Raw genomic sequence first — 24,797 nt, forward strand, 5'->3', positions numbered from 1 at the left:
TTGACACTAATGTAGGACTATAAGTTTGGCAAAATGCAATATGGTGGTTACTTGATAAAGGCTTACGCCGAAACGCGTCGTCCTTGGTTAAAGAGTGCACAATAAAGGATTTGTGCAAGATCTCCTGGTGTGCCGTCTCTGTGTCCTTCTACATGGTGGGATCCAGTACTTGTAAAAAATTGAGGTAGCGGCTGCTACTACTGACGGCATCAACGTTGGCTGGTCGAGGCTCGTTCGAGCAGCATGGTGGACGTAAGTTGAATTGAAACGATTCCGACCGCCTCCCGGAAGAAGATTGCAGAACACCACGGGTAAGCCGTCCTGTGTGTGGGGGGCTGATAAACAGGGAGGGAGTTTCGTAGGAGATTACCGACCCAGCACCTCCTCTCACTCACAGTATTGTGCCTCTGCCCCAGCGCGTGAACGATACACGCACTAACTTTGATCGGAGTACGGAGGCAAACGTGGCTGCCACTCGTAACTACAGTGGCGCGAGGAGATCTACAGTTGAAAGATGAGCGAATGGGAGACAGCGAGGCAAGCCGAAGCCCTGTCCCTGTTTAGCGAGGAGCAAGATATTGCGCTTGTAAGCGTAACAAACAACACAGCAACCAGTAGCGGGGAACCCACACTCAAACAGAAATTGGCACACCTCGAGCGACTGAGCAAACGAGAAATCAACAAGTGGTGGGAAGTGGCCTCTCTCACCAATTATATCGAGGTCGGTAGAGTCCCCAGAGGATTGAGGATAAGTATCGTACCTACCTACGACAACCCAAATAAAGACTTACTCACAGAGTGGGCACAGTATATGGCCAAGACATGTAAGGGCATGCTTGAGACGCTCGTGAAATATGCTCAAATTGATCTGAACACAACGCGCAAAGAATTGGCGGATCTCAGAAGTGAACTGGAAAAATACAAGACCGAGAAAACATTTGAGGAGTTTACCAAAATACTCCCTAAAAGACTGCAAGATTACGAGCAGAGCATAAAACAAAAGAAACAACGTAAGTTCATCAGGGACAAACGAGATTACGCGGAAGGACGCATACTGACGTATGCTAGAAAATACGACAAAGCACAAAAGAACATCAGGGCGAAATTAACGAATAAAAAATCCACAACGGTCTCATCGGGATCAAGCTCAGATATAAGCACCGACACAGAAGATCGTACTCGAGGGATCCCTTTAGGGCCGCTTCCCCTGACCTTCCATCAGGAGTTCAAAATCTTAAACCAGAAGAACGAACCAGGCCAACAAAACAGGGTACAAACAAGGGGTCAAACATCCAGAGGCAAGAGCGTAAAAAAAGTAAGAGGAAGAGGACGCGGGACAACAGTCGAAGAAGAAAGCTAAAAAGAAAACACAGAAATACCAAAATGTGTAAACCTGCAAGCAATCCCAATGATACAAACAAAACCGTGGTGAATCTCTCTGATAGAATATTGAATCCTACGGAGATATCAGTATTACAATTAGAGCTATCCTTTTGCCCCAGCATTCCCCTAGACTATGTGGATACCAGGGTGGACCTTTTCCTATTTATTAGGAAACTAAAATTGCTGAAAATGTATGCAACTCGCTCTAGCAACAAACAACAAAAAACTCCAGACACAATGGGACCCACTGACATCAACCTGCAGGTACATGACTTAGAACTGTTAAGAGACATGTACCAATTGGAAATTGCAGACGAAAATGAGAGAAACGATCATATTGTCCTACGAGCCTGTGGCGTAACAGGCAAACATGTCAAACATAGTGGCTTAAAATTAAAAACCAAATTCAATCCCAATGTCCCATTCGACAATATTGAAGCTTACAATCAAGCAGTGATAAATGAACTGAAACGAACTAGAATGAATTTTAAAAACTCCAAATGGGATAACCTGATGAAAGATCAAAGGACCTCGTTGAAAGCATTAGAAGAGGATGGAACAATTGTAATCAAGCCCTCCGATAAGGGGGGCAATGTAGTAATCATGAACTATAAAGACTACAAACGGGAAGCTATGAGACAGCTAAACGACCCTTCATGCCTCAAACTTATCAATTGGGAACGGTATAGACGTACCATAAAGGAGTATCATGCACTGTTTGGAGGCTGGTATCATACCGGTCTACTAGACACCGATGAATATAAATTTCTAAAGACAGAAAATCCACGTATCCCCTGTATATATTTCCTCCCTAAGATCCATAAAGACCCCACTAGACCACCAGGACGTCCCATTGTATCTTCAAATGGAGGATTACTGGAAAATACATCCATATTCCTGGATCTGTATCTGAATGAATATGTACAAAATCTCAATTCGTACTGCAAGGACAGCACAGACTTTCTGAGAAGACTGCATGATGTAAAATGGGAGGAGGGGTACTATATGATCAGCATGGACGTATGCTCTTTATACACTTGTATTAATCAAGTGAAAGGTGTAGAGACATTTATGCATTACTTGAGAAGTCGACATGTGGATTGTTGGGGGCACAATACCATGCTTCAGACAATGATGTTATTTTGTCTTCAGGAAAACATTTTTTTGTTTGAAAAGGCGGTATACCGACAACTCTCCGGGACCGCGATGGGGACTTGTTTTGCCCCCAGCCTAGCGAATCTTTTCCTAGGCTGGTGGGAGGAACAGGTCGTCTGGGCTGAAGGGTCTGAGATGTATACTGACCACATCTTGATGTGGGTCAGATACATCGACGACCTGTTTTTAATCTGGAATGGCCCTGAAGCACTGGCAAGACAATACATCAGTCATCGAGGAGATAATGACCTCAATCTAAGGTTCACGTATGTGATTAGCAACACATACTGTGAATTTTTGGATGTGGCAGTAGAGATTAGGGAAGGCAATCTGACCACATGCCTGTTCCGAAAGACCACAGCCGGAAATGCGGTGCTGCATGCGGCGAGCCACCATCCGGCTCCCCTCAAGAGGAGCATCCCCTACGGGGAGTTGCTGAGGGCTCGCCGCAATTGCAGCACCGATATTGATTTCCATAAAGAACAAAAGGCCATGATGGAACGTTTTAGCCAGAGAGGATACAGTGATGAAACACTGAAAACTGCCCAGACTAAGGTCCAGGACCTAAAACATGAAGAAGTCCTATTTAGGACATCCAAAAGTGACTCCAAAAGGAAGGCAATGGAGAATAGGAGCCAACCCGGTGCACCCCGGATGATCACCAACTACAGTAGGGGAGCGTGGGCCCTGGAAAGAATAATGAGAGCCAATTGGAAATTAGTAACATCTGACCCTATTGTGGGAGGACTAGTGGGCAATAGACCGCAAATCACCTATCGCCGGGCACGATCTCTGAGAGACAGACTAGTACATAGTTATCCCAAGGAATCGGTTAAGATGAAGTGGTCTTCGATTCCGAATGGCTTCACTACTTGTGGCAGTTGTAAATGTGACCGCAATTACGAACTACATTACCCCGCTGGCTACCGCCTGGGGTAGTTCTCAGTCACAATCATCTGACCATTATCGGGACTACAATTTCCGATAAATAATGCAACCAAACTCATTACGCTACATGCTCCCACTGATTAACGGACTGACACTCATTTTTCATGAACTCAAGTACACCAAATGTTTTTAAGTATTTACTTTGAATGTATTTACTTTGAATGTTGAATGCTTTGATTAAGCGTAATGTACTTATTAGAGTGTTTCCTCTATGTCCATTGAGCATTGACACTAATGTAGGACTATAAGTTTGGCAAAATGCAATATGGTGGTTACTTGATAAAGGCTTACGCCGAAACGCGTCGTCCTTGGTTAAAGAGTGCACAATAAAGGATTTGTGCAAGATCTCCTGGTGTGCCGTCTCTGTGTCCTTCTACATGGTGGGATCCAGTACTTGTAAAAAATTGAGGTAGCGGCTGCTACTACCGACGGCATCAACGTTGGCTGGTCGAGGCTCGTTCGAGCAGCATGGTGGACGTTATATATATATATATATTCTTAAATGTTTTGCACCCTATCACGCCTTTATTTTATTTGTTGCCTAAAATACACAAATGCACTACCCCAGTCCCAGGTCGCCCTATTATTTCAGCACAGGGAAGCATGAACGAGAATATTTCTAAGTATGTTGACTTTTTTTTACAACCCCACATGAGTTCTCTCCCTTCCTTTTTGAAAGACACTACTGATTTTTTGGGGAAGTTGAGTTGTATCACTTGGGGTCCTGATTTATGTTTTCTGGTGATGGACATTGAATCACTTTACACCAGCATCAATCACCACCAGGGTTTGGAAGCAGTCCAGTATTTTTTGGATTCCCGTGAGGCAATCATGAGGGATCACAACCAAATGTTATTGGATATGATCCGCATATGCCTTCATAACAACTATTTCCAATTCGGCAAGGAGATATATCACCAAGAGCGTGGGGTGGCAATGGGTTCATGTTTCTCCCCCAGTTACTAATGCTTGCATGTTGGCTGGTGGGAGGAGCATGTGCTCGGCGGCACCCATGCTCACTGGCTCCCTCACTTGCTGGCATATTGGCGGTTCATAGACGATATTTTTATCGTCTGGAAAGGATCGCAAACCTTGGCTGCTGAATTTGTTAATGAAATCAATGTGAACACCAGAAACCTCAAATTCACTGCCACAATTACTGAGACATCTGCTGAATTTTTAGATGTGGTAGTTTACATTGAGGATAACAAAGTCCAATCTAAGTTATTCAGGAAGAGCACTGCGGGCAATTCCATCTTACATGCCCGTAGTGCTCACCCCCGCCATACGATCAACAGTATACCCCTGGGTGAATTTATCAGGATTAAGCGCATTTGTAGTGATCCAGTTGTCACTGAACAATGTCTTACAGAATTGAGAGATAGATTCCTTCGTAGGGGTTACAAAAAAGCAGTTTTAGACAGGGCCCTTAATTCAGTGTCAACACGTACACGAGAATCACTGCTGACCCCTAAGACAACAGTTGACATTGATGTTAATAAATCCACAACTGCCAGATTCATTACTACTTTTTGTGCTCAAAGTTCCAAGCTTAGCCAGATTATTAGATCTGAATGGCCAATTGTTTTAACCGATGTGATTCTGGCTCCCTTTTTGCCTAAATCTCCTGCAATAACTTTCAGGAGGGCTCCCTCTATGAAAGATTCCCTAGACCGTGCACAACCAGAAAACCAATCTAAGCCACCTTGGTTCCATAAACCTGGTTTTTTCAGATGCACCTCATGCCGTGCCTGCACATTTGCAGTCAACGGCACTGAATATACATCTGCATTCAGTAATCGGCCTATACCAATCAGGGAACATTTGACATGTCGCAGTGACTTCGTCGTATACAAACTGACCTGCACATGTTCACTATCATATATAGGGAGTACTAAGTTGCAAGCAAATCAACGTATCTTACAACACATCCGGGCAATAGTAAACTCGGACATGAATTACCCGGTTGCTCGCCATTTTAAAACTGTTCATGACAAGAAACTGAAAGACCTCACATATACCTTGTTGTGCTCAGTGGCTAATCCAGTTAGGGGGGGTGATCGAGAGAGACTTCTCCGTCAAAGAGAGGCCTATTTCATTGCCCTGCTTGATACCAGGTCCCCTAACGGTTTGAATGCTTTTGATGAATTGCACCATTACCTATAATTTTCAGTATGTTTTCTTTGATGCATATTATGAAATGTGTACCTTTGGTTATCCTTGAAGAGGGAGGGATATTTGCAGTCTCTTTTAGTTTTTTCAGATATTCTTAAAATGTAATAACAGCTGGGCTCAGTATAGCCAAGAATTCTGAAGTGTGTTTTGTGTCAAACTTCCATGAATGGAAGTCTTTGCCGCCATTTGTGTCCCCATATATATAACATCTTGAAGAATTTCTTTTGGTCTAAATTCAGTTGACTTGTATATATTGGCAACGTGTGATGTACTGTTGATGATGGTGAGGGATATGATGAATTTACATATCTTTAAAGAAAAATATTTCACTTCATTTGCACTTGCACAGTGATTTAGTGGTTTCATTTCCATCATGAATTTTTGTAATTTTTCCTTAAAGTAGATATGCTATATTATTCCTAATCGCCTATGAGCACTATGCTCTAATTCTGTTGCAAACTTTTCATTTATTTGTGGAATTTGTTTGTTTATGTATAGATCATCTCGCACATTATATTGCCAATTAATGTCGTTATTTTACCCTTACAAACTGTTTCTTTAGGTGTTTGGGCTTTTAATTGTATTTAACCCACCGCCCACTCCTGGCGCGTCATGTGACCAAGCCCCGTCCGCGGGGCGAAACGCGTCATGGAGGGCACTTGCTCTGCACTTTCCACTGCTAATTAAAAATGCACTGCAACAACTAACAACGTTGGTGTCTGGCTCATCTATTACCTAATTGAAGATTAAGGAGTTGTTTTCGAGGTCTGCGCTCGCCAAATACTGCGACCATAGCAGTTGGGAGTCTGCTGTTATATATATATATATATATATATATATATATATATATATATATATATATATATATATACAGTTAAATTAACCTGAAAGAAGACACGCTGGCACCAATACCGATGAAGAGCGTGAGCAAAAAGTGGACGCGAGTGGTGCAGCAGTGGGAACTGGAGCTGCTGGGACCTGTAGTATTGGAGCCCCAGACAAGGGGGCGGCACCTCCGCTTCCTGAGGGCTGGACTACATTTTCCAGTGGTGCACTGTTGGTTATGGCAGGGCAGGTTCTGTAACCCCCACCCCACAAAGGAAGTTCGGTGTTAGCAGTGGCAAGTGCTTTGTTGGTAACGCCTCATTGTCTGGGGAAACACCGAACCACCACGCTTCACGGGAGCAGCCTACCAGTTTTGGACCGTGAACTGCACGAGGGAACTGCCTGCACTGTTGGAATGTTCCGAGTCTGCAAATGTGGTGTGTGGGGGGGGTGAAGGTTCAGGCCAGCCGCTTTTTCCACAAGAACATCCAGGTGCATTGAGGGAGTATAGGCAGTGACCGCCCACTGGGGCAGTACAGACGCCTTGTGACTGCCGTTCCTGAGACCCGGAGTGCCGAGTTTTGGGATACTCCCTAGTACCTGTCAGGTGTCAGCAGCCAATCGCAGCAAGACATTTTGTTTAAAAGGTGGACATTGGCGAGCATTCAAGGATTGAAGGCATTTGAAAAAGTTTTATTACGAAACGCGTCATGCCAGAAAGCCGCGCAATAAAGTGTGCTGGACCAGGTTACCTATGTGTGGCTTTTTCTTCTTCCAGGTGAAGGGGATTTGGACTGTATATATATATATATATATATATATATATATATATATATATATATATACAGTTAAATTAACCTGAAAGAAGACACGCTGGCACCAATACCGATGAAGAGCGTGAGCAAAAAGTGGACGCGAGTGGTGCAGCAGTGAGAACTGGAGCTGCTGGGACCTGTAGTATTGGAGCCCCGGACAAGGGGGCGGCACCTCCGCTTCCTGAGGGCTGGACTACATTTTCCAGTGGTGCACTGTTGGTTATGGCAGGGCAGGTTCTGTAACAGAGGCCTGCAAAGCTCTGCGTGTGCATAGCAAGCGAGGGAGATGATAGACTCGGAGATATTTAAAAAACAAGCAGTGCAATTAGTGGCTCTGGGCTGACACCGTGCATTGTTAGAGATATCCGAAGCACCAGCAGAAACGCACAGACATGGGCTATTCAATGGACTGATGTGTATCCGATGTCTCAGAAAAGGCTGACATTTAATTAGACTGTATAATGGGGCTGCGAGCATTTCTTTCATGTGGGAACAATGCAGGTCGCCGAGTCCTATGCAACGCGAGGGAAAAGAAGCCAAGGAGTTGTGTGCCTGCGCGCCCGCGTGCCTCGGTGAGGGGGCTGGGTCTTGGATGCGCCGTGGGCTGCGCAGCAGTGGGAACGGGGGCTGTGTATGCGTTTGCGCCACGAAAGTGATTTAAAATAAGTGGGCACCTCAAGTGCGTGAAAAGAAGCCTGGGAGTTGTGTGTGTGCGCGTGCACCGCGAAAGTTATCGCGATCAAATTCACGCGATAAAGCCACTATGACAGCTGTGCACGTTGCACGCGCTTGTGCGCGTAACAGCAAGCTGGTGGCTGGTAAAAGCATGTGGGCATCACTTTGAAAACTCCTTTCTAAATGTCTCGCAGAGCAGCACATGCACTGACTCAGCGAGACCTAAAAAGGAGATGTCTTTGCGACCAGGAAATTAAGAATGGCACTGACATGCTGCTAGTTTTCTCCCTCCACATTGGGCCATTGTTTGGTTCTCCTTCCTGTGTCTGGTATGCTATAGATAATAGACCCCGAATGGGCGGGTCCACCGCCATGCAAGTGGGCAATCTCAAGGCCTACGGGCTAGCAGATCAGGAGCTTTTAACAGCAAAGCCAATGATTCTCTGCTATTGCATTCCCAGCAGTTCTTTCACCTTTGAATGGGGCGGAAAAACTGGAAGTTCGACAATGTCCGGTCTTCGGGCAGATCCTTAGCACCTAAGGCGAGTCTATAGCTCACTCAATCATTAAAAAAAATTAGCGGTACTGCAGTACTGCTGCAGGACCAACCGACCGGATATCACTATAATTTAATTTTTTATTTCTCAAAGACAACTAAACAAATTTACACCAAATAAAAAAGAATGGTTTCTGAGTAAAGATCTAGCTTTCTGCCAAATGTGCTGTTTTTTCTATATCACTTTCCAAAGTTCCTATGGGAATTTAAATGGGAAAAACACGTATGGGATCCTATTTTTTCTCAGGCTCTCCTTGACATATCACCCCAAAACTTTCCTGAAAGAACCTTAGGTGGATTAATATTTTTTTTTAGGAAAGGTTCATGCAGATTTGTCAAACAATACACATATTTTTACTGTTTCTCCTAGCATCATGTGCTTGCATCAACCCATTACTTCTTTCTTTGTGTCAACTACTCAAATCGTAATTGACCGTAAATAGTGTGTTTTGGCTGCAATGTACTGCATTTTTTTGCTGAAATGTTACTGTTTCTCTCAATAAAAATAAATAAGTCAGGTTTCAAACTTTGCTCCATTATAGAACAAATGTATAGGTACCAGAAAGAGCACGATCCACCCAGACACATGGTTTACTGGTCCAACCCGAACACAAAAAGGATTCTTGTAACTTCTTTTGATTCATTTGCCAATGTTTTTTAGATGTTTGCCTATGTGAAGCATGTTTTCCTTATGTGTATTTTGGTGTGGTTCTGTATTTTGGCCTGGTAGTTTGGTTGCAAGTTCTCAGCTTAATGCCCAGGGCCGGACTGGGAACCTCAACCGGCCCTGGCAAAGTGCTCGGCCCCCCCGCCCGCCCCCTCCCCACTTGGGGGTGGGGTGTTGGAGGTGCCCCAGAGCTCTTTGCGGGGCCGGTTTTTGGCCGATATGCTGCAAAAACGGCCCTGTAACAAAAATGGCCCCCAGGGGCCCAAAACCGGCCTCTAGCCATGCGGCGCACCTGGGGATTGCCCGGGGCCCGCTATGGCCAGTCCGGCCCTGTTAATGCCAACGAAGAACCACTTCTTTCAGCACCAAAGCTTTTCTCGACTTTGATCAAGTGATGGTCCTATTTGAAGAAAATGCTGTGGTTAAAGCTCAGTATGCTTGCTCCGGCCTTTTTTCTTTGTTTTTACTTGTGTCATGGAAACATGTTTTCCTCTTTTCTCCTCTCTTTGTCCTCTAGTATACAGCTGACTTTCTGAAGAATGCCAATAACATCACCATCGACCTGTCAGATTTTGACATGGTGAAGACCATTGCCTTCTTTTGGTTCGGCGGATTCACTTCCAGTGGAATGGGTCAAGTAAATTACCCCCAATTTGAAGCGGAGGTAAGCAACACAGAAAGGATCAGGGAATCAGAATTGAGGAAAAAGGAAGCAGCATTCGGTGAAGGGAAGTAGACATGATACAGGATCAGAGTTAGAATGAACGTTGAAGATGAAGAAGTTTTGTGGTAGCTAGAATAGGGGAGTCAGGATGTTCTTGAATTCAGGGAAGAAACCATCTACAGAGGGTGGAGAAGAACAGAACTGAGAAAGTGTGGTTGAATACGGATTCTCATGGCCATCCTTTAGCTTCTTGTCTAAAATGAAGAAAGAGTAAATTCAGCCCAACGTCCTCACCCTCTCTCACCAACTGCGACAAATAAGGCTGATCGCCAAATGCTGCAGCTACCAAAGACATCACTATAATGGAAAAGCCTTGACAAAATGGGTTCAAGTTGTAAAACACAAGTAAGCTGCATTAGAATAATCTTGCGTGCCACAATAATTTCAAGCCCTATTAATGGACTGTCAATGTTTATATGGTTATACCAACAATAATCATCAATTGACTACTTGCATATAATAATACACATATGCCCCATACCTGCGTTCACCTATTATCTACACCATTGACTGTTCGGTCTTGACATTGCATCCAATATTTCAGCACAGTGTTAAATTCCAACATCCTTAATATTTACGCTTGATGCTCTACGCTTTTCCTGGGCATTCTTGATTGATGATTTGGCTTTTGATTCCATCCCTCTAGAGCTACCACCTAGCGCCATGTCATCTGACCACCGACCATCAATATTCATGCTTCAGTTCATTGCTATTGAGGATGTCATTACAATTCGTTTGATTGAGGAAAGTAATGACTACAACTCAAAGGAAATATTAGGTTGTCACATGAAAGCCAAGAGCTAGGAATATAGTGTCCAGCTAGGTGATAACCCTACTCCCCTTGTGCGCTGTGCCTTAGATCCACTGACTTTTCTGTAAATATGTACACTTCTTTACGACCAGAAGGGGTCTCCTATTTGAGTCTCATGTCATTAGCTCTTGTCATATTTTGTGGTTTGTTGAGTCTCCCTGAGGTGGAAATGCACCATTTGATTTCGACATATTTCTACTATTGATGTATGTAAAATTCTCTAATGTGCCCTTGTCTCCACTGTTGTGTAAAACACTAAACTAAAGAGACAAGTCCTTTGCAAGATAGGAGTGGTGTACAGACGACAAGGGTACCAAATCAATGATTACACGGTGGTTGACAGATGGGAATAAGAGAATACCTTTGGAGGCTCAGACTGTATTCAAGGCCAGAATGTTTGGGAAGTTTAACAGAAGACTCCAAGCCCCCATGAACACCTTTTTCCAGTGCAGTTTGTCTTCCATTTCTTTTACATGCTATTGCAATGTTGTACTTTTGCTCAAGAATGCAGTAGATTCACAAATTAAAACCTGGAATTGAAACATGATGTCGCCGGTGAAATAAAGAAAGCTGTCAATCCTAATTTGAATTATGGTTGGGATACAATCCAATGAGGTATTCATAATGACCACGAGAGTAGGTCCTATCAAATCCAATTACCTCCTGCACAACACAGGATGACAACGCTGTGTGTGGTTTCCAAAGCTTATTGTCGGCCACTATCAAACGCGTTTCAACTTCACAGCAGTCTTGCTTACTCAGTGGGCAAGACTGCTGTGCAGTTGAAATGCATTTGATAGTGGCCGACAATAAATTTTGGAAACCACATACGGCGTCGTCATCCTTTGTTGTGAAGGAGGTAATTGGATATATATAGCACAAAATCCTGCAGTACGCCAGCGATCTCCAGCGCAGCAATTACAGGTACGAACCACTCAAGGTACTCCAATAAAGTTTCTCAGTGCTTCTTTTTATTTAAAGGCATCCAGTCAGTCCTGGCCAGTGCCCCAGCATATATATATATATATAAATATGTATATGCATGCTAATAACTATGTCTCAGTTTGACGAATCTTCACAAAACAATCCAATAAGTGCTCTTGTTTGCTTAGTTTGTGCATGGAATGTTTTGGGGTGCTCTGTCAATCTGGAGCTGAGAAAAAGTTGAGGTCCTAAAACGCAAAATCCAAACTAGTTTTCCATAGACATTTTTAAGAAGCACTACCACAAAAACTGCTTAACGGATTTACACCAAATTTGGCAGGAAGATAGATCTTGGTCCAAAAACCATGCTTTTTGTGATTTGGTGTAAATCCATTCAATATTTATATTTGTTTTAATCGTGAGAGGCTATTAAACCTATTTTTTTTAAATGGGCAATCCCATGGGAGGCACACTTCTGCTGGAGCAAGAGCTCTGTTTGGCTGCCTGCAACATGAAAAATGTTGCAGACAGCCATTACAGCTCTCAGGAACTTAGTCCCCTGTCCTGGGCTAAAAATAATATCAGGGGTGGGGTAGGAATATCCTTCCTCCCTAGGTCTTGTTGGGGGGCTCCAATAGGGCGCCCGAGCTAAAATAAATCTTTAAAGAAAATAAAGCCACGATCCACCAGGAGTCCAGTGAGAATCATGCGTAAGCGCAGCTTTCAAAAATTATAAAATGTCAGACAGTCTTTTACACTTTATTATTTGAACCCTCAGGGTGTGCCAGGGTCTAGGGGTCTTACTTTAAAGTATTTGGAGAGAGGGATCTGAGTGATGGCCTCCCTCCCCAAGCAGGTTCTGGCCCCAGGGGCCTCAATGAGTCTCCCGGGTCCCGATCCCCCAAGGGCAATTTTAAATAAAGGGGAGGAGGGCACGGAGATATTGCAGTGATGTTATCAATTATGTCATAGAAGATGTCATGAGTGATGGAATATGTGGATAATTAGCCTTGCATGGTGAGGGTGTGAGTTATAGTTACCTTAGGGCACAAAGGATCCATGAAGCAACAGGTTTTTGTCAGGCCAGGATATTTTTCATCTATGATTTTTCCTGGAAAACATTCCAATTGTGCATGCGAAGTATTTGAACATTTATTTACACTCTGTTCACCAGAGTGGGTGAGAAAATTGAACAGGCTTTGGGTCGCGTAACTAGTTAGCATGGAGGAGTCTCGTTCGTTATCGGAATTAACCAGACAAATTGCTCCACCAACTAAGAACGGCCATGCACCACCACCCACAGAATCGAGAAAGAGCTATCAATCTGTCAATCCTTTCTGTGTCCGGGCAACCTCACCCGGCCCAGACACGAAAAGGATTGACATATTGATAGCTCTTTCTCGATTCTGTGGGTGGTGGTGCATGGCCATTCTTAGTTGGTGGAGCGATTTGTCTGGTTAATTCCTATAACGAACGAGACTCCTCCATGCTAACTAGTTACGCAACCCCCAGCCTGTTCACATCTCTCACCCACTCTGGCGAACAGAGTGCAAATAAATGTTCAAATACTTCACATGCACAATTGGAATTTTTTCCAGGAAAAATCATAGATCAAAAATATCCTGCCCTGACAAAAACCTGTTGCTTCATACTTACCTTGGGGTGTCAGGGGTTGCACCCCCTGTCTAGGGCAAGAGAAAAAGAGAACACTACATGCTCATTCGTTGGAGAGTAAGGGATTGGGACCTTTCACCCCATCACTCCCACAAAGGATCCATGGTCCGTTTAAAAAAAAAAACAGTCTCCCATCTTTCTAACATATAAGCCCCCAGGGTGTGCCAAGGATTCGGGAGGTTGGAGAAATCTCCTTTTTGGGGGGAAGAGGGAGTGCAGATCTCCTCCCCAAGTCTTCTGGAGGCCCCAGGGACCCCTATCCCCATGGGCCGATAGTTTAATTTATGATGATGGGTGCACAATCCACTACAATGAATCTTACATCTAGAAACGGTGCTACTTTTTTACTCAAAGTACTTATTATTTGTAAACTCAAATCCTTCTGATTGAGTTTTATTAATAAATCTTAAGCTTCTTTCTCCATTCCCATCCAAATTATGAACAAATTATTGATGAAGTTTGACTAAATAACTATATTGTTTGAGCATATACCGACTTGGTATCGCTCCAAGCCACCTGCTCCTTCTACCAGCCCATGAACAAATTTGTGTAACTGGAGGCAGAGCAGATACCCATCGAGGTCTCTTGGAGTTGTGTACACAATCTCTCGTCAAAGAGAACATTTTTGTCTATAAGACACTATTTCATCATAGTTAAAAATCATTCTAGTGTGGTGGAAATACTGATGCCACGTGCCTTTAAAAGATATTCATTGGCCAGCATCCCATCCTCATATCTGATGAATTTGTACAATGATGTGACATCTAATGTAATGAGGTTCCCAATGTGTACATGCTATTTTATAGAAAAAATATTTTGTGCTCCAGATATAAGAATCAGTGAATGTACATGTGGCAACAGAATGGGATCTATATATTTTCCAAATAACTGTTCTTTGCTGAACGTATGATCTGGCCAGTGGCCTTATTGTATTACTATGCTCCTTCGGTAATAGAACATAGTCGGTGCCATTGGATTCTCAACCTTAAAAATCGATATTCCTCCTCCTTGATCAGACATCTATATAACCATTCCCTTAACTCTTCTAAGAACTTAAATTTCCCTTCTATAAAGTGTTCCTTCCATATAAGTTCTCTCTAAACATTCAAGGTCATGCAGTTGTCTATTGGCTTTATCTAAACACATTTGTCTTGGCCACAGTGGATCGATTCCCCCTTTGCCTGACTGCTTAATTACCAAATCTTCATCACTGCACAATTATGTAATGACTTTATCATATACATCTCGATTAGCTTATTTTCTTACACTTCTCACACTGTTTTCTACTGGTACTCAAATTTAGTTTATTTAAATTAGCAATCACTATTTGCTGGAAGCTGTCTAGATTATTGTATAGCAAGGCACATGTGGCAAGTAAATAGACAGACAGACAGACAGACAGACAGACAGACAGACAGACAGACAGACAGACAGACAGATAGATAGATAGATAGATAGATAGATAGATAGATAGATAGATAGATAGATAGATAGATAGATAGATAGATAGATAGATAGATAGATAGATAGATAGATAGATAGATAGATAGATAGATAGATAGATAGATAGATAGATAGATTTATTGTGGATATCTTGAAAGCCTACCGGGAATTTTCTATTCCACATGTCTATGAGCTCTAATTTAAATTCATACGAACTGTGACATTAGGATGAAGCGCATAACTAATAACAGTAATGGTTTCAAAACATTAACTTTTTTACCAATTAGATTATTTACTAAGAATTTACAGTAAGAGTTAGTTGAAAGCAGGCATAAAACATATTACACAGAAGGAAAACAAAAGGAACAAATGTAAAAAAGAAATAAGCACTCTAAAACAGGAAACAGCAAGAGAAATCTGTTTGTATTCAGACGAGAAAACAAAAAAGCAATGTGGCTGTGAAAGCCTGTGGGTGGAATTACACCAGAGTACTACTTCTTTGCAGTATAGTGCTTTTTTACCATAATGACAAGTCATGGTGTGCAATCACAATACTCATGATTGAAAGTGAACATTAGGGGTAGCCTCCTGACTCACCAGTCACAGTGACCATTCATGATACTACTGTATCACGGTTATCATTCGGAATACTCCATATCCACAATAGTTACAATGCTCATCTGCATTACTTTCCATTGAGTAAATATTCACAATAATAATGAGTTGAATGGATATTTATAATATTGGCTGTGATCATTCAAATTATACTCATCAAATTGATCATTCGCGATACTCCTGAGTAACAGATCTTGTTCACACTAATTACAGTCATCCTTCACATTAGTTCAGCTACAGCCAGTAGCCATGAGATGCTGATCTTGTTAAAGACAGTCACAAAGATCATTCATGACAGTCGCCAGCCACAGTGAGTATTCACAGCAGCCATCGAACACAGCTTCTTCATAATAGTCCCAGAGATCATTCAGTATGGTCACCAGTCATAGAGAATATTCACAACAGCCACGAACGTAGAGCTTGTCAATGATCGGAACAAAGATCCTTCACGATTGTCGCAAGTCATAGTGAGTATTCCCAATAGGCAGAAGTCACAGAAGTTCGATCAGGATGGTCACAGTGATCGATCAAGATACTGATGTGTCAATGATCTAATTCAAGATAGTCTGTAGTCATAGTGATCATTCACCATAGCTGATACGTCACATGAACACATGAAAGGCGCATATGGTGTAGGCTTGGGATGCTGGGACAACGTAATCAGGGACTCTATTCTGCTCGCTTGACCACTGACCTTGTTCCTCTCTTTTTACAGATCCAGGCCCCATTAGTGGGCACGAGCTTAGTGAATTTTGCGGCTCAGTTGGAGAGCCTTTCGACCACTCAGGTGAGTATGTGAAAGTTAATCAGAAAAAAGAGCTTTCAGGTTAATTTGAGAAAATCACTGTATATACTGATATTAGTAACCTTCTCCACCATATCCTGCAGGAGATGTCATGGTGAAATCTCAGTAGGTTTCCCAAGGCATTATTCCAATGATTTTCCTTATGTTATGAAACAAGATTGTCTTTCCCCCTCTCCTTGTCGTCTAGTACATTAAATGAATGTTTTCAGGAGAGCAACAGGAGTAAGTGGAACCCCAACAAGAGAGAGAGAGCTATGGAAATAAAGAAGGAGAGAGGGAAACGAAAAGGGCCTGGGACAAGATAGCAAGGTTGAGAAGGGCTTGAGAAAGGGAGAGAAAGGGAGATTAAGAGGGACAAAGAGATAGAGAGAGGAAAAAGAGAACTGAACGGGAATGAGAGAGAGGGAGAGGCAAGAGAGCGCTGGAAAGCCACGAATAAAGTGTTTATTCTTCATATATATTAAAAGAGACATGAACGCTTCTTGCAATACAAACTGACGAACTAAGAATTGCACGAATTGTGTCCTTCAGGGTCATAGGAGAGAAGTCCATCTGTTTAGAAATTAAAGAAAAAGTGGGAACATTGGGATTTAATGAGATTTACAGTGGTCAATGTGTTAAAAAGATAAATATGTGTAATTTGTACATTGCAATTTTTAATAGTAATCTATTGCAGTTAGCACTAGATACTTTCAGCTGCCCCTGGCATTTTGGTGAATTGCTGCCATGAAGGAAGGAAGGAACAAAAAAGAGCCGGATGCTAGTGCTTGTAGGTTTATTTATTCTGAAGACCTGGTCATTGGCCTACTGCATGCCTGGCGATGCCCTGGCCACTGTGGCTGTCCACCACATTGAGCGCTGGCTGCAAGACCTTGTTTTTATGTTCTGGTGGCAAGATCATTGTCAATCTTTCATGTAAGCTGTATCTGGGCTTTTTGTAAGACCAAGGGAACCAAGTGGCAATGTATGCTTAAAATATCACTTCCACCTCAGAAGCATCCAAATGGCAAAATAACTAATATATATCAATTATCAAGAATCCCAGCAAGTTCTTCTCAATTCCCTTCAAACATCCACTGTGCGCCGCCGCCTCTACTGGAGTATAAATCCACTTCACTGTACTGAATACGGTATGGCTCAGACCATTTACTTGCTGACCTAGCAGTTGAGAAAGGGACACATCTCCTAAAATGAAAACGGATCCTGGCTCCCCTTCAAATAAAACACTGCATTAAATTTACCCTGGCTCTGAGGGCCTTACCCCTAACCATACTGTACCAGAGTAAACAAATAAAGACATCTGAAATCTCCAGTGACTATGCAAACTAGCACAACTATGTCTGTACCTGGAAAAAAAATCACCGCAACTCTCAAAGGATTTCCACTGGTTACTAGTGGCACAAACAACAAAGTTCTAATGTCTTGTTAGTTTTCAAAGCACAAGGTCCTCGACTCAATCTACCTTCAGAAGTTGACACCCCATTACATACCCAATCAAACCCTTTTAATTTTTTAAGTTTAAATTTACTAAAGAATTTCAACAACAAATTATTTAAATAAACCCACTTTAGAAACATAATACAGCCATATAAAGATTTAAAAATTAATTTTCAAGAAACTATTAGTCTTTGCATATGTATCCAATTCATGTAGTCATCATAATATCATAATCAGTAGGTGCTGTAATACAAAAAGTAGGGCTTTATATCTAAGATTTTTTCAAACCCTCATATGAAGCCGAGCAAACCTGATCACATAAAAAGGCAAGTGACCCGGATAACCTTCATACTGTTTGAAGACGAGTCTCTTCATTGAGGCCTCCTCCTGGCATTCAGACATCACTATAAGCACATCCTTTCTATGTGGAACACTAATCCAAAGTCTTATTTCTTTGATTTGAGTCCAGCAGCAATCCCTTCGAAGGCACCCAATGCACTGGCAAAGGATCTAGCAGATGGACTGCATCTAATCTCCTCTAGCTTGTCTACTCAATGCATCATCCTTTAGCATTAACTCACATTACCACACTAATGATCACGCATAACTCCTAGTAATTTAATCTACCACAAAGAAACAGAAGCAAAAGCATGGAAATTGAACATACAATACTAATCCCAGTTACCCAACAATAATCAATAACTACTGGATTAACCCCTAATCTTGAGTTCCAGAGTATATTGCTACTCAACATAAAGTGCTTCAACGCCTCATTATGGGGTCTAAACACTATGAATTGCATTGCATTACAATATTGTATGGGCATTTGTTTTGCATATTGGAGTATATTCCTTGTTGCACAAAACTAGTCACTAATACCCCAAAAACCACATTACTATCTTCATGAATAAAATAACATATTAGAATTTCTACAGTGCTAGTAGAAAATGTATCCAATGTCAAGCCAAACCTCACTTACAATATAGATGTTTCTGCTGTTGCCTGGAAACTCTGCATTTGCTAATTAGTAATTTAGCAGTCTTCCAACATCAGTAAGTGAATTCTCAGACACAATGGGTCTCGAGTTGAAATGGGCAGTGTGCTATCATCACTTGGAAAATTGTTTGGAGTACACAGTTTTTGTGCTCTGCAAAGGTTGTGCAATTTGCACAACTTCACACGATAGAATGAAGTATCCCCACACAAAATGTTTTTTACAGGAGAATTGTTTTACAAAAATGTTTATTTGTAGTAGAAGTCATAGAGAAAACAGCTGGATAAGTTCTCCGATCAAAGTTTTTTCTGAATTCCCTAACACATACTACATGCATTTAGCAGATCTTTTATCCTTGTATATTTTTATTAATGTTTTTTAAACTTCGTGAAGCTTACTAAATTGCCAAAGTTACAAAAACATATTCAACAAGCATTGGCAAAGCCAAAACGGTCTCATCTTTGAAAGGTGTTAGCAGAACATGTGACTTTGCCAAGGCTTGTTAACGATAGTGAATTCTATTAACAACAAAAAAAGCCAAAATCCATCCCTGGGCATGGTAATGTATATGCACTCATGCTTCACCACACATGCGTGCATACGTCATGATGTTGCTGCCATTTGGCTTTTGGCCTCAGCTTGATTATGCAGGTGCTTGCGTACGTCACCCCACAGGCCAAGATTTGAAGCAGGAAGCAACACGGAGAAGTGGAAGAGAGAGCAAGAAAACACATTCACTTTCATGGATTGATAAAAGCAAAACAAAAAAAGTTTCATGAATGTAAGAATTAGAAGCATACAAGTCATCCAATCAAAAGAATGATAAGGAAGCTATGCTTCAGGCGAGGGAAAAGCACAAGAAGATGAATGAAAGCCATTGAATAAGAAACAAGCAAATTGGATTGTCAGGCAAGCCCACCAATGATAAGCAATGTACTGACTTTAGGCCAATTTTAAGTATTTATATTGTACTCAATAGGCTCAATAGGCTTTTGACAACAAACAACTAAATCTGTCTCTATGCAAGACCGAAAAAGTAGAAGTGGGCGTCATTTCATAACTCCCCCTTCCCCTAGTCTATGACTACATTATCCATTATGGTTCAGTCTCAGCTGATTTGGAAATATCAACATCTTTTGGTTCTATTTGGAAAATGGTCAACCTCCACCAAAAATATAAGTCTATAAAGTGAGTATGTTTTGTGAATTGGCTGACACAACACGGTTTATCAGCAATCTCATGCCTTTGCAGCTTTAACCATCAGTCTGGATTACATCCATTGCACCTTAGTCAACCAACTTTGCACTTTGATTTACACTGACTGGTTCAAAAACAACATTTTCACCAAAAAGTCATTGTTGTATTGGTTAGACTATGTAACTGTTATTTTCACGCCTTTTTGGTGCAAATGATGGTGCAAATTGTGCTGGCACTGGAGGCTGGTGCAGTATATGTAATGCTGCCAAGGTATGTGCCATTAAGGCTCTCCGGTGCCCCTGTTCTTGAGCTCTAATGTGAGCTATTCATGAGTTGAAAAAGGAAGGCGACATGAGGCAGGGAGTGTGCAAGTATCACATCGCTCTCATAGTTAGGTAAACGGTTCTAAAAGTTGGAGATTCATTTCCCCCTTCTAGCTGACAGTCTTTCCATCTCTCTCCCTGTGCAGACTGACCCCAACATTCAAAGCCAGATGACTGCTGAGGCGGCAGCCCTGAGACAACTTCAGGCCGTGGTGGTGGAGCAAGCAGCAGATGTGGTGAGTACGTAAGGTGTGATGACTGCAGGAGTTGTGGGCTAGCATGATCGCCTGCCCCCACACTCACCGTGATCTCTTCTTATGTGTGTCACATCTTGTCTTTAATAAGCCTGGCGTATTGTGCTCTGTTCATTCTATACAAGCGGAATGTTTTTTTTAATTTTATTTTATCACTTTATTTACCATTTTAGCACATCATTACAATACAAGCATAGTTGTTCACTGTCATTGTCACTATAATTGGAAACGGTAAAATGGAGCGTAATGCATCAATACAAAAGTCGACACGGCATGTATCTAATAGAATAAGAGACCCAACAAAGCATTTAAAATACAGTCACAAAGGCCCATCTCCTTTCACTGAGTGTAACCATCCTCCGTCCAGCAGCAGGTCTACGATCCCTCCCGTACCCGACAGTCGCAGGTGACGCCACATAGCCAAAGAGTCACGATCACTGCAGGGAGCAGCAAAGTAATGGAGGGTAAACATTTAGAAATAACGAAACTGGTTACCCCACCCCTGCCCCGTTTAAGTTGTGAGTCCCAGGCTTGTCAAACTATTTCCACATAAGACCTGTATGGACCCCAAATATCCTTGGGACAGGAGGAGCCAGGCAGTGTGCTGGAATATACTTCGCTATTAGTGTTACAATAAGCTAGATCATTCAGCCAACCTTACAAAGTGGGAACTGTCCTACGGCCCCAGTGAATAGCTCTTTCTCTCTTGGCCAGCAGCAAACTGAGGCATACAAATTTCCTAACGCTTCTGGGGAAGTTTACCACATAACCCAATAGTGCCACTTCAGGTGTTGGTATGAGGGAAAGCTCAGTCATGTCACCGAGGGCCCGATGTAGGTCGGTCGGTAACGGCCGAAAATCGGTATTTTCGGCCGTTACCGATCGGTATACATGATTTGACATGTAGGTGCACTATTTTACCGAATCGGTAACTTTACCGAATCGGTAAAGTTACCGATTCTGTAAAATACAGAATCGGTAACTTTACCGAATCGGTAAAGTTACCGATTCTGTATTTTACAGAATCGGTAACTTTACCGATTCGGTAAAGTTACCGATTCGGTAAAATAGTGCACCTACATGTCAAATCATGTATACCGATCGGTAACGGCCGAAAATACCGATTTTCGGCCGTTACCGATCGGTATACATGATTTGACATGTAGGTGCACTATTTTACCGAATCGGTAACTTTACCGAATCGGTAAAGTTACCGATTCTGTAAAATACAGAATCGGTAACTTTACCGATTCGGTAAAGTTACCGATTCGGTAAAATACCGATTCGGTAATTTTACCGATTCGGAGCCACCCATATGTAGGTGGGACTCTTCAGAGTCCCAGGAGCCTTAACGAATCGGTATTTTACCATCAAATCCTATTTGATAGTAAAATAACGATTCCGGTGTGCATGCACATGTGTGCATGCACACCTATGCCATGTGACAGGCAGACCTGCCCTTAGGGCAGGTATGCCTGCCACATGGCACCCGTGCCTGTTTTGGGGGTGCCAGAGGGTGTCAAAGTGACACCCCCTGCACCCTTGAGAAATTCGGTATTTACCGATTCGGTAAATACCGAATCGGTAATGTCCATTCATTCCTATGGGCTTCAAAGCCCATAGGAATGAATGGGCATTACCGATTCGGTATTTACCGAATCGGTAAATACCGAATTCATCCGATTCGGTATTCCAGCACATCTGGAATACCTACATATCGGACCCATTGATTTACCGATTTTAAATTACCGAATCGGTAAAATTCGGTAATTTAAAATCGGTAAATCAATTTTACCTACATCGGGCCCCTAGTGTTCTGTACACTATCTCCCAATATGGCTCTAGTTTTAGACAGGATCTTGTAAGGTGTGCAAAATCAGCGTGTGTGGTCTCGCATTTACGGCAGGTATTGGGTCTGGACGGATCCAGTCTATGGGCTCTGGCAGGAGTGAAGTATATCCTACGCAAGACTTTAAAATGTAGTAGTTTATGCCTGCTGTTTGTTGAGACTTCTTTCGTTACTGCGCAGCATTTAGCCGACTGGCCGTCTGTGATGGGGCGGCCTAAGTATTCCTCCCAATCTTTGCAGATCTTGTCATTGTTGACCGTTATCATCCGAGAACATGCCTTATACAGTTTAGGTATGAGGTGAACTCCAGTCTCGCTCTCAATGATGAGCGAGAGTGGAGTGAACGAATCCGGTTCAATGGGAAACCCACGCAGCGTGGCACGAAGGGCCGACTGAATCCGCCCCAGAACAAAGCTATATCTAAATGCGGCGTTGTGGAAGCAGATATCATCCGTCGCTGAGAAGATGTGCCCCTCTGGGTACAAGTCTCCCAGTTTGTTGATATCAAATTTGGCCAAAGTACGCTGCACCAGTCTTTCCCCTGTAATTGGCAGCCAGTGGGCATTGGGGACAGGGAGAGCCGAGGAATATAGTGTGGAGGTGCGAGTGATCGTTTCAGCTTATCCCAGGCCCAGCTTGTAGTGCAAACTGTCTGTATATCATTAGGATCTCTGGGGACGCCCTTAAGCAATACAGGGCTAACCGCTCAGGAAGGCTGAAATCCTCATCTGGGGGGAGAAACGGGATCCTGGTGGCAGGGTGGAACCATGCGAAGGTGTAGCTGCATTGGGCCACGCAATAGTACAGTTGTAGATCCGGCACACCATACCCTCCCCTCTCATACGGTATGGTGAGCACCTGCCAACGTATGCAAACCTGTTTGCTCCCACAGACCAATCTGATAAGGTGTGAACACAATGTCAAAAAGAATCTGTTCGGGAAGGGTATGGGGATATTGTTGAAAAGATATAAAAATTTGGGGAGAACCACCATCTCAAGAACCGCAACTCTGCCGGCGATGGACAGTGGAAGACTCAGCCATCTCTCCACTTGAGCTTCGAGGGCGGTGATTGCTTGCTCATAATTGAGGCGAAGAATCTGGGCGGTATAAAGATGGATGTGAATGCCCAAATACTTGACGGAGTCAGAGCACCATTCGAGGGAGAATGAGAAATTTCCTAGTTACCACAAAGGAAAGTTTTAATTCTATTAAGGAGGCGGAGGCGAGGATTTCGCTAGTCCTTTCTCCATTTTATTGGACAGCAAGTTAGAAGTAAGAAAAAACAATAAACCAAGGACTACCCAAACCAACATGGCAGCGGTAGTCATGGTAACATATCAACCAATCAGAGTCCAACAGTCAGCATATAGGGAATCCCAGCTGTTAGTCCTTCCTCTTTCTTGGGTGCTGCCGCAGGAAAAAAGTCATCCATCCACTAGTCCGCTTTTTGATCGGAGCCTAGGGAAGAGAAACAATGATAATAATATCTCGTCCAGAACAATGTTGAACAAGTCAAGAACATTGCAATGGAGTAAAAAGAACGAATTGCAGAAAAAAATTAAACATCATTGCACAGTTTACCAATGAGAACATTAATACATAGGAAAAAGATACTTCCCTTAGACGAAGTAAAATCATCATAGTCCAGTCTCGGGAGGGAAGGCTCGATAAAGCCTTGGTGGGAAAATCCTCGCCTCCGCCTCCTTAATAGAATTGAAACTTTCCTTTGTGGTAACTAGGAAATTTCTCATTCTATGTCAGGAAGCGGAGGCGAGGAATTTGCTTGTTCAAAGCTTACTCACGACCAACGATGCAGCCTCATGGATTGGCTTAAAGTAGAACTTTTTAAAAGTCGAATCCGAGGACCAATCCGCTGCATTCATGATATCTTCCAAGCGTCCACCAACCTGTACAGCCTTGGAAGCCATTGCACCTCTAGTGGAATGAGCCCCAAAGTCAGTGATGTTAATTCCAGCTTCTGACATAACCCACCTGACCCATCTGGCAATGGTGGGAGAGGAAACTGCCTTGAAAGGTTTCTTAACCGCAATAAGCAATTGTCTCTCGCCCGGAGGGCGGAGCTCAAGAGTAACATCCTCATATGTCTTGAGGCAACGAACAACACAGAGCTTTGGCGAATCTGGGAAAGCCGGGTAAGTTACTGACCTTGTATTACATTTAGTTCTTCTTGAAACAGTAAACGTAACCCCTTCTGGGGTAAAAACCCTGGCTGAGATATCCAGTGCACGAACATCTGAAGCACGCTTACATGAAATCAGGCAGAGAAGAATCGCTAATTTGGCTGAAAGTTCCTTGCGGGAAAGGTACTGATTATCCTGCCAGGACTTTAGAAAATTCAAAACCACATTAACATCCCATAATCCCGAATAACGGGGCTCTGGGGGGCGCGAAAGGCGAATACCTTTAAGGAGTTTACAAACCCAAGGATGCTCACCCACCGGAGAGCCATCAACAAGGGCATGACCAGCAGAGATTGCCGACCTGAAAGAATTAATGGTGCTGTACGCCAATTTCTTTTTGAAAAGA

General features: G+C 42.7%; 1 protein-coding gene across 1 annotated transcript in view; it reads left to right on the plus strand.

Annotated features, from left to right (window-relative positions):
* Positions 1-24,797, plus strand: part of PROM2 (prominin 2) — a 379,221-nt gene that overhangs the window by 296,149 nt on the left and 58,275 nt on the right. Inside the window, exons 15-17 of the mRNA XM_086943323.1 lie at positions 9,717-9,863; positions 16,106-16,177; positions 20,293-20,382. Coding sequence (XP_086799449.1) covers positions 9,717-9,863; positions 16,106-16,177; positions 20,293-20,382 — 309 coding nt within the window. The remainder of the gene's footprint in view (positions 1-9,716; positions 9,864-16,105; positions 16,178-20,292; positions 20,383-24,797) is intronic.

The sequence above is a fragment of the Lissotriton vulgaris genome, chromosome 11 (assembly GCF_964263255.1).
Source record: "Lissotriton vulgaris chromosome 11, aLisVul1.2, whole genome shotgun sequence".
Classification (NCBI taxonomy): domain Eukaryota; kingdom Metazoa; phylum Chordata; class Amphibia; order Caudata; family Salamandridae; genus Lissotriton; species Lissotriton vulgaris.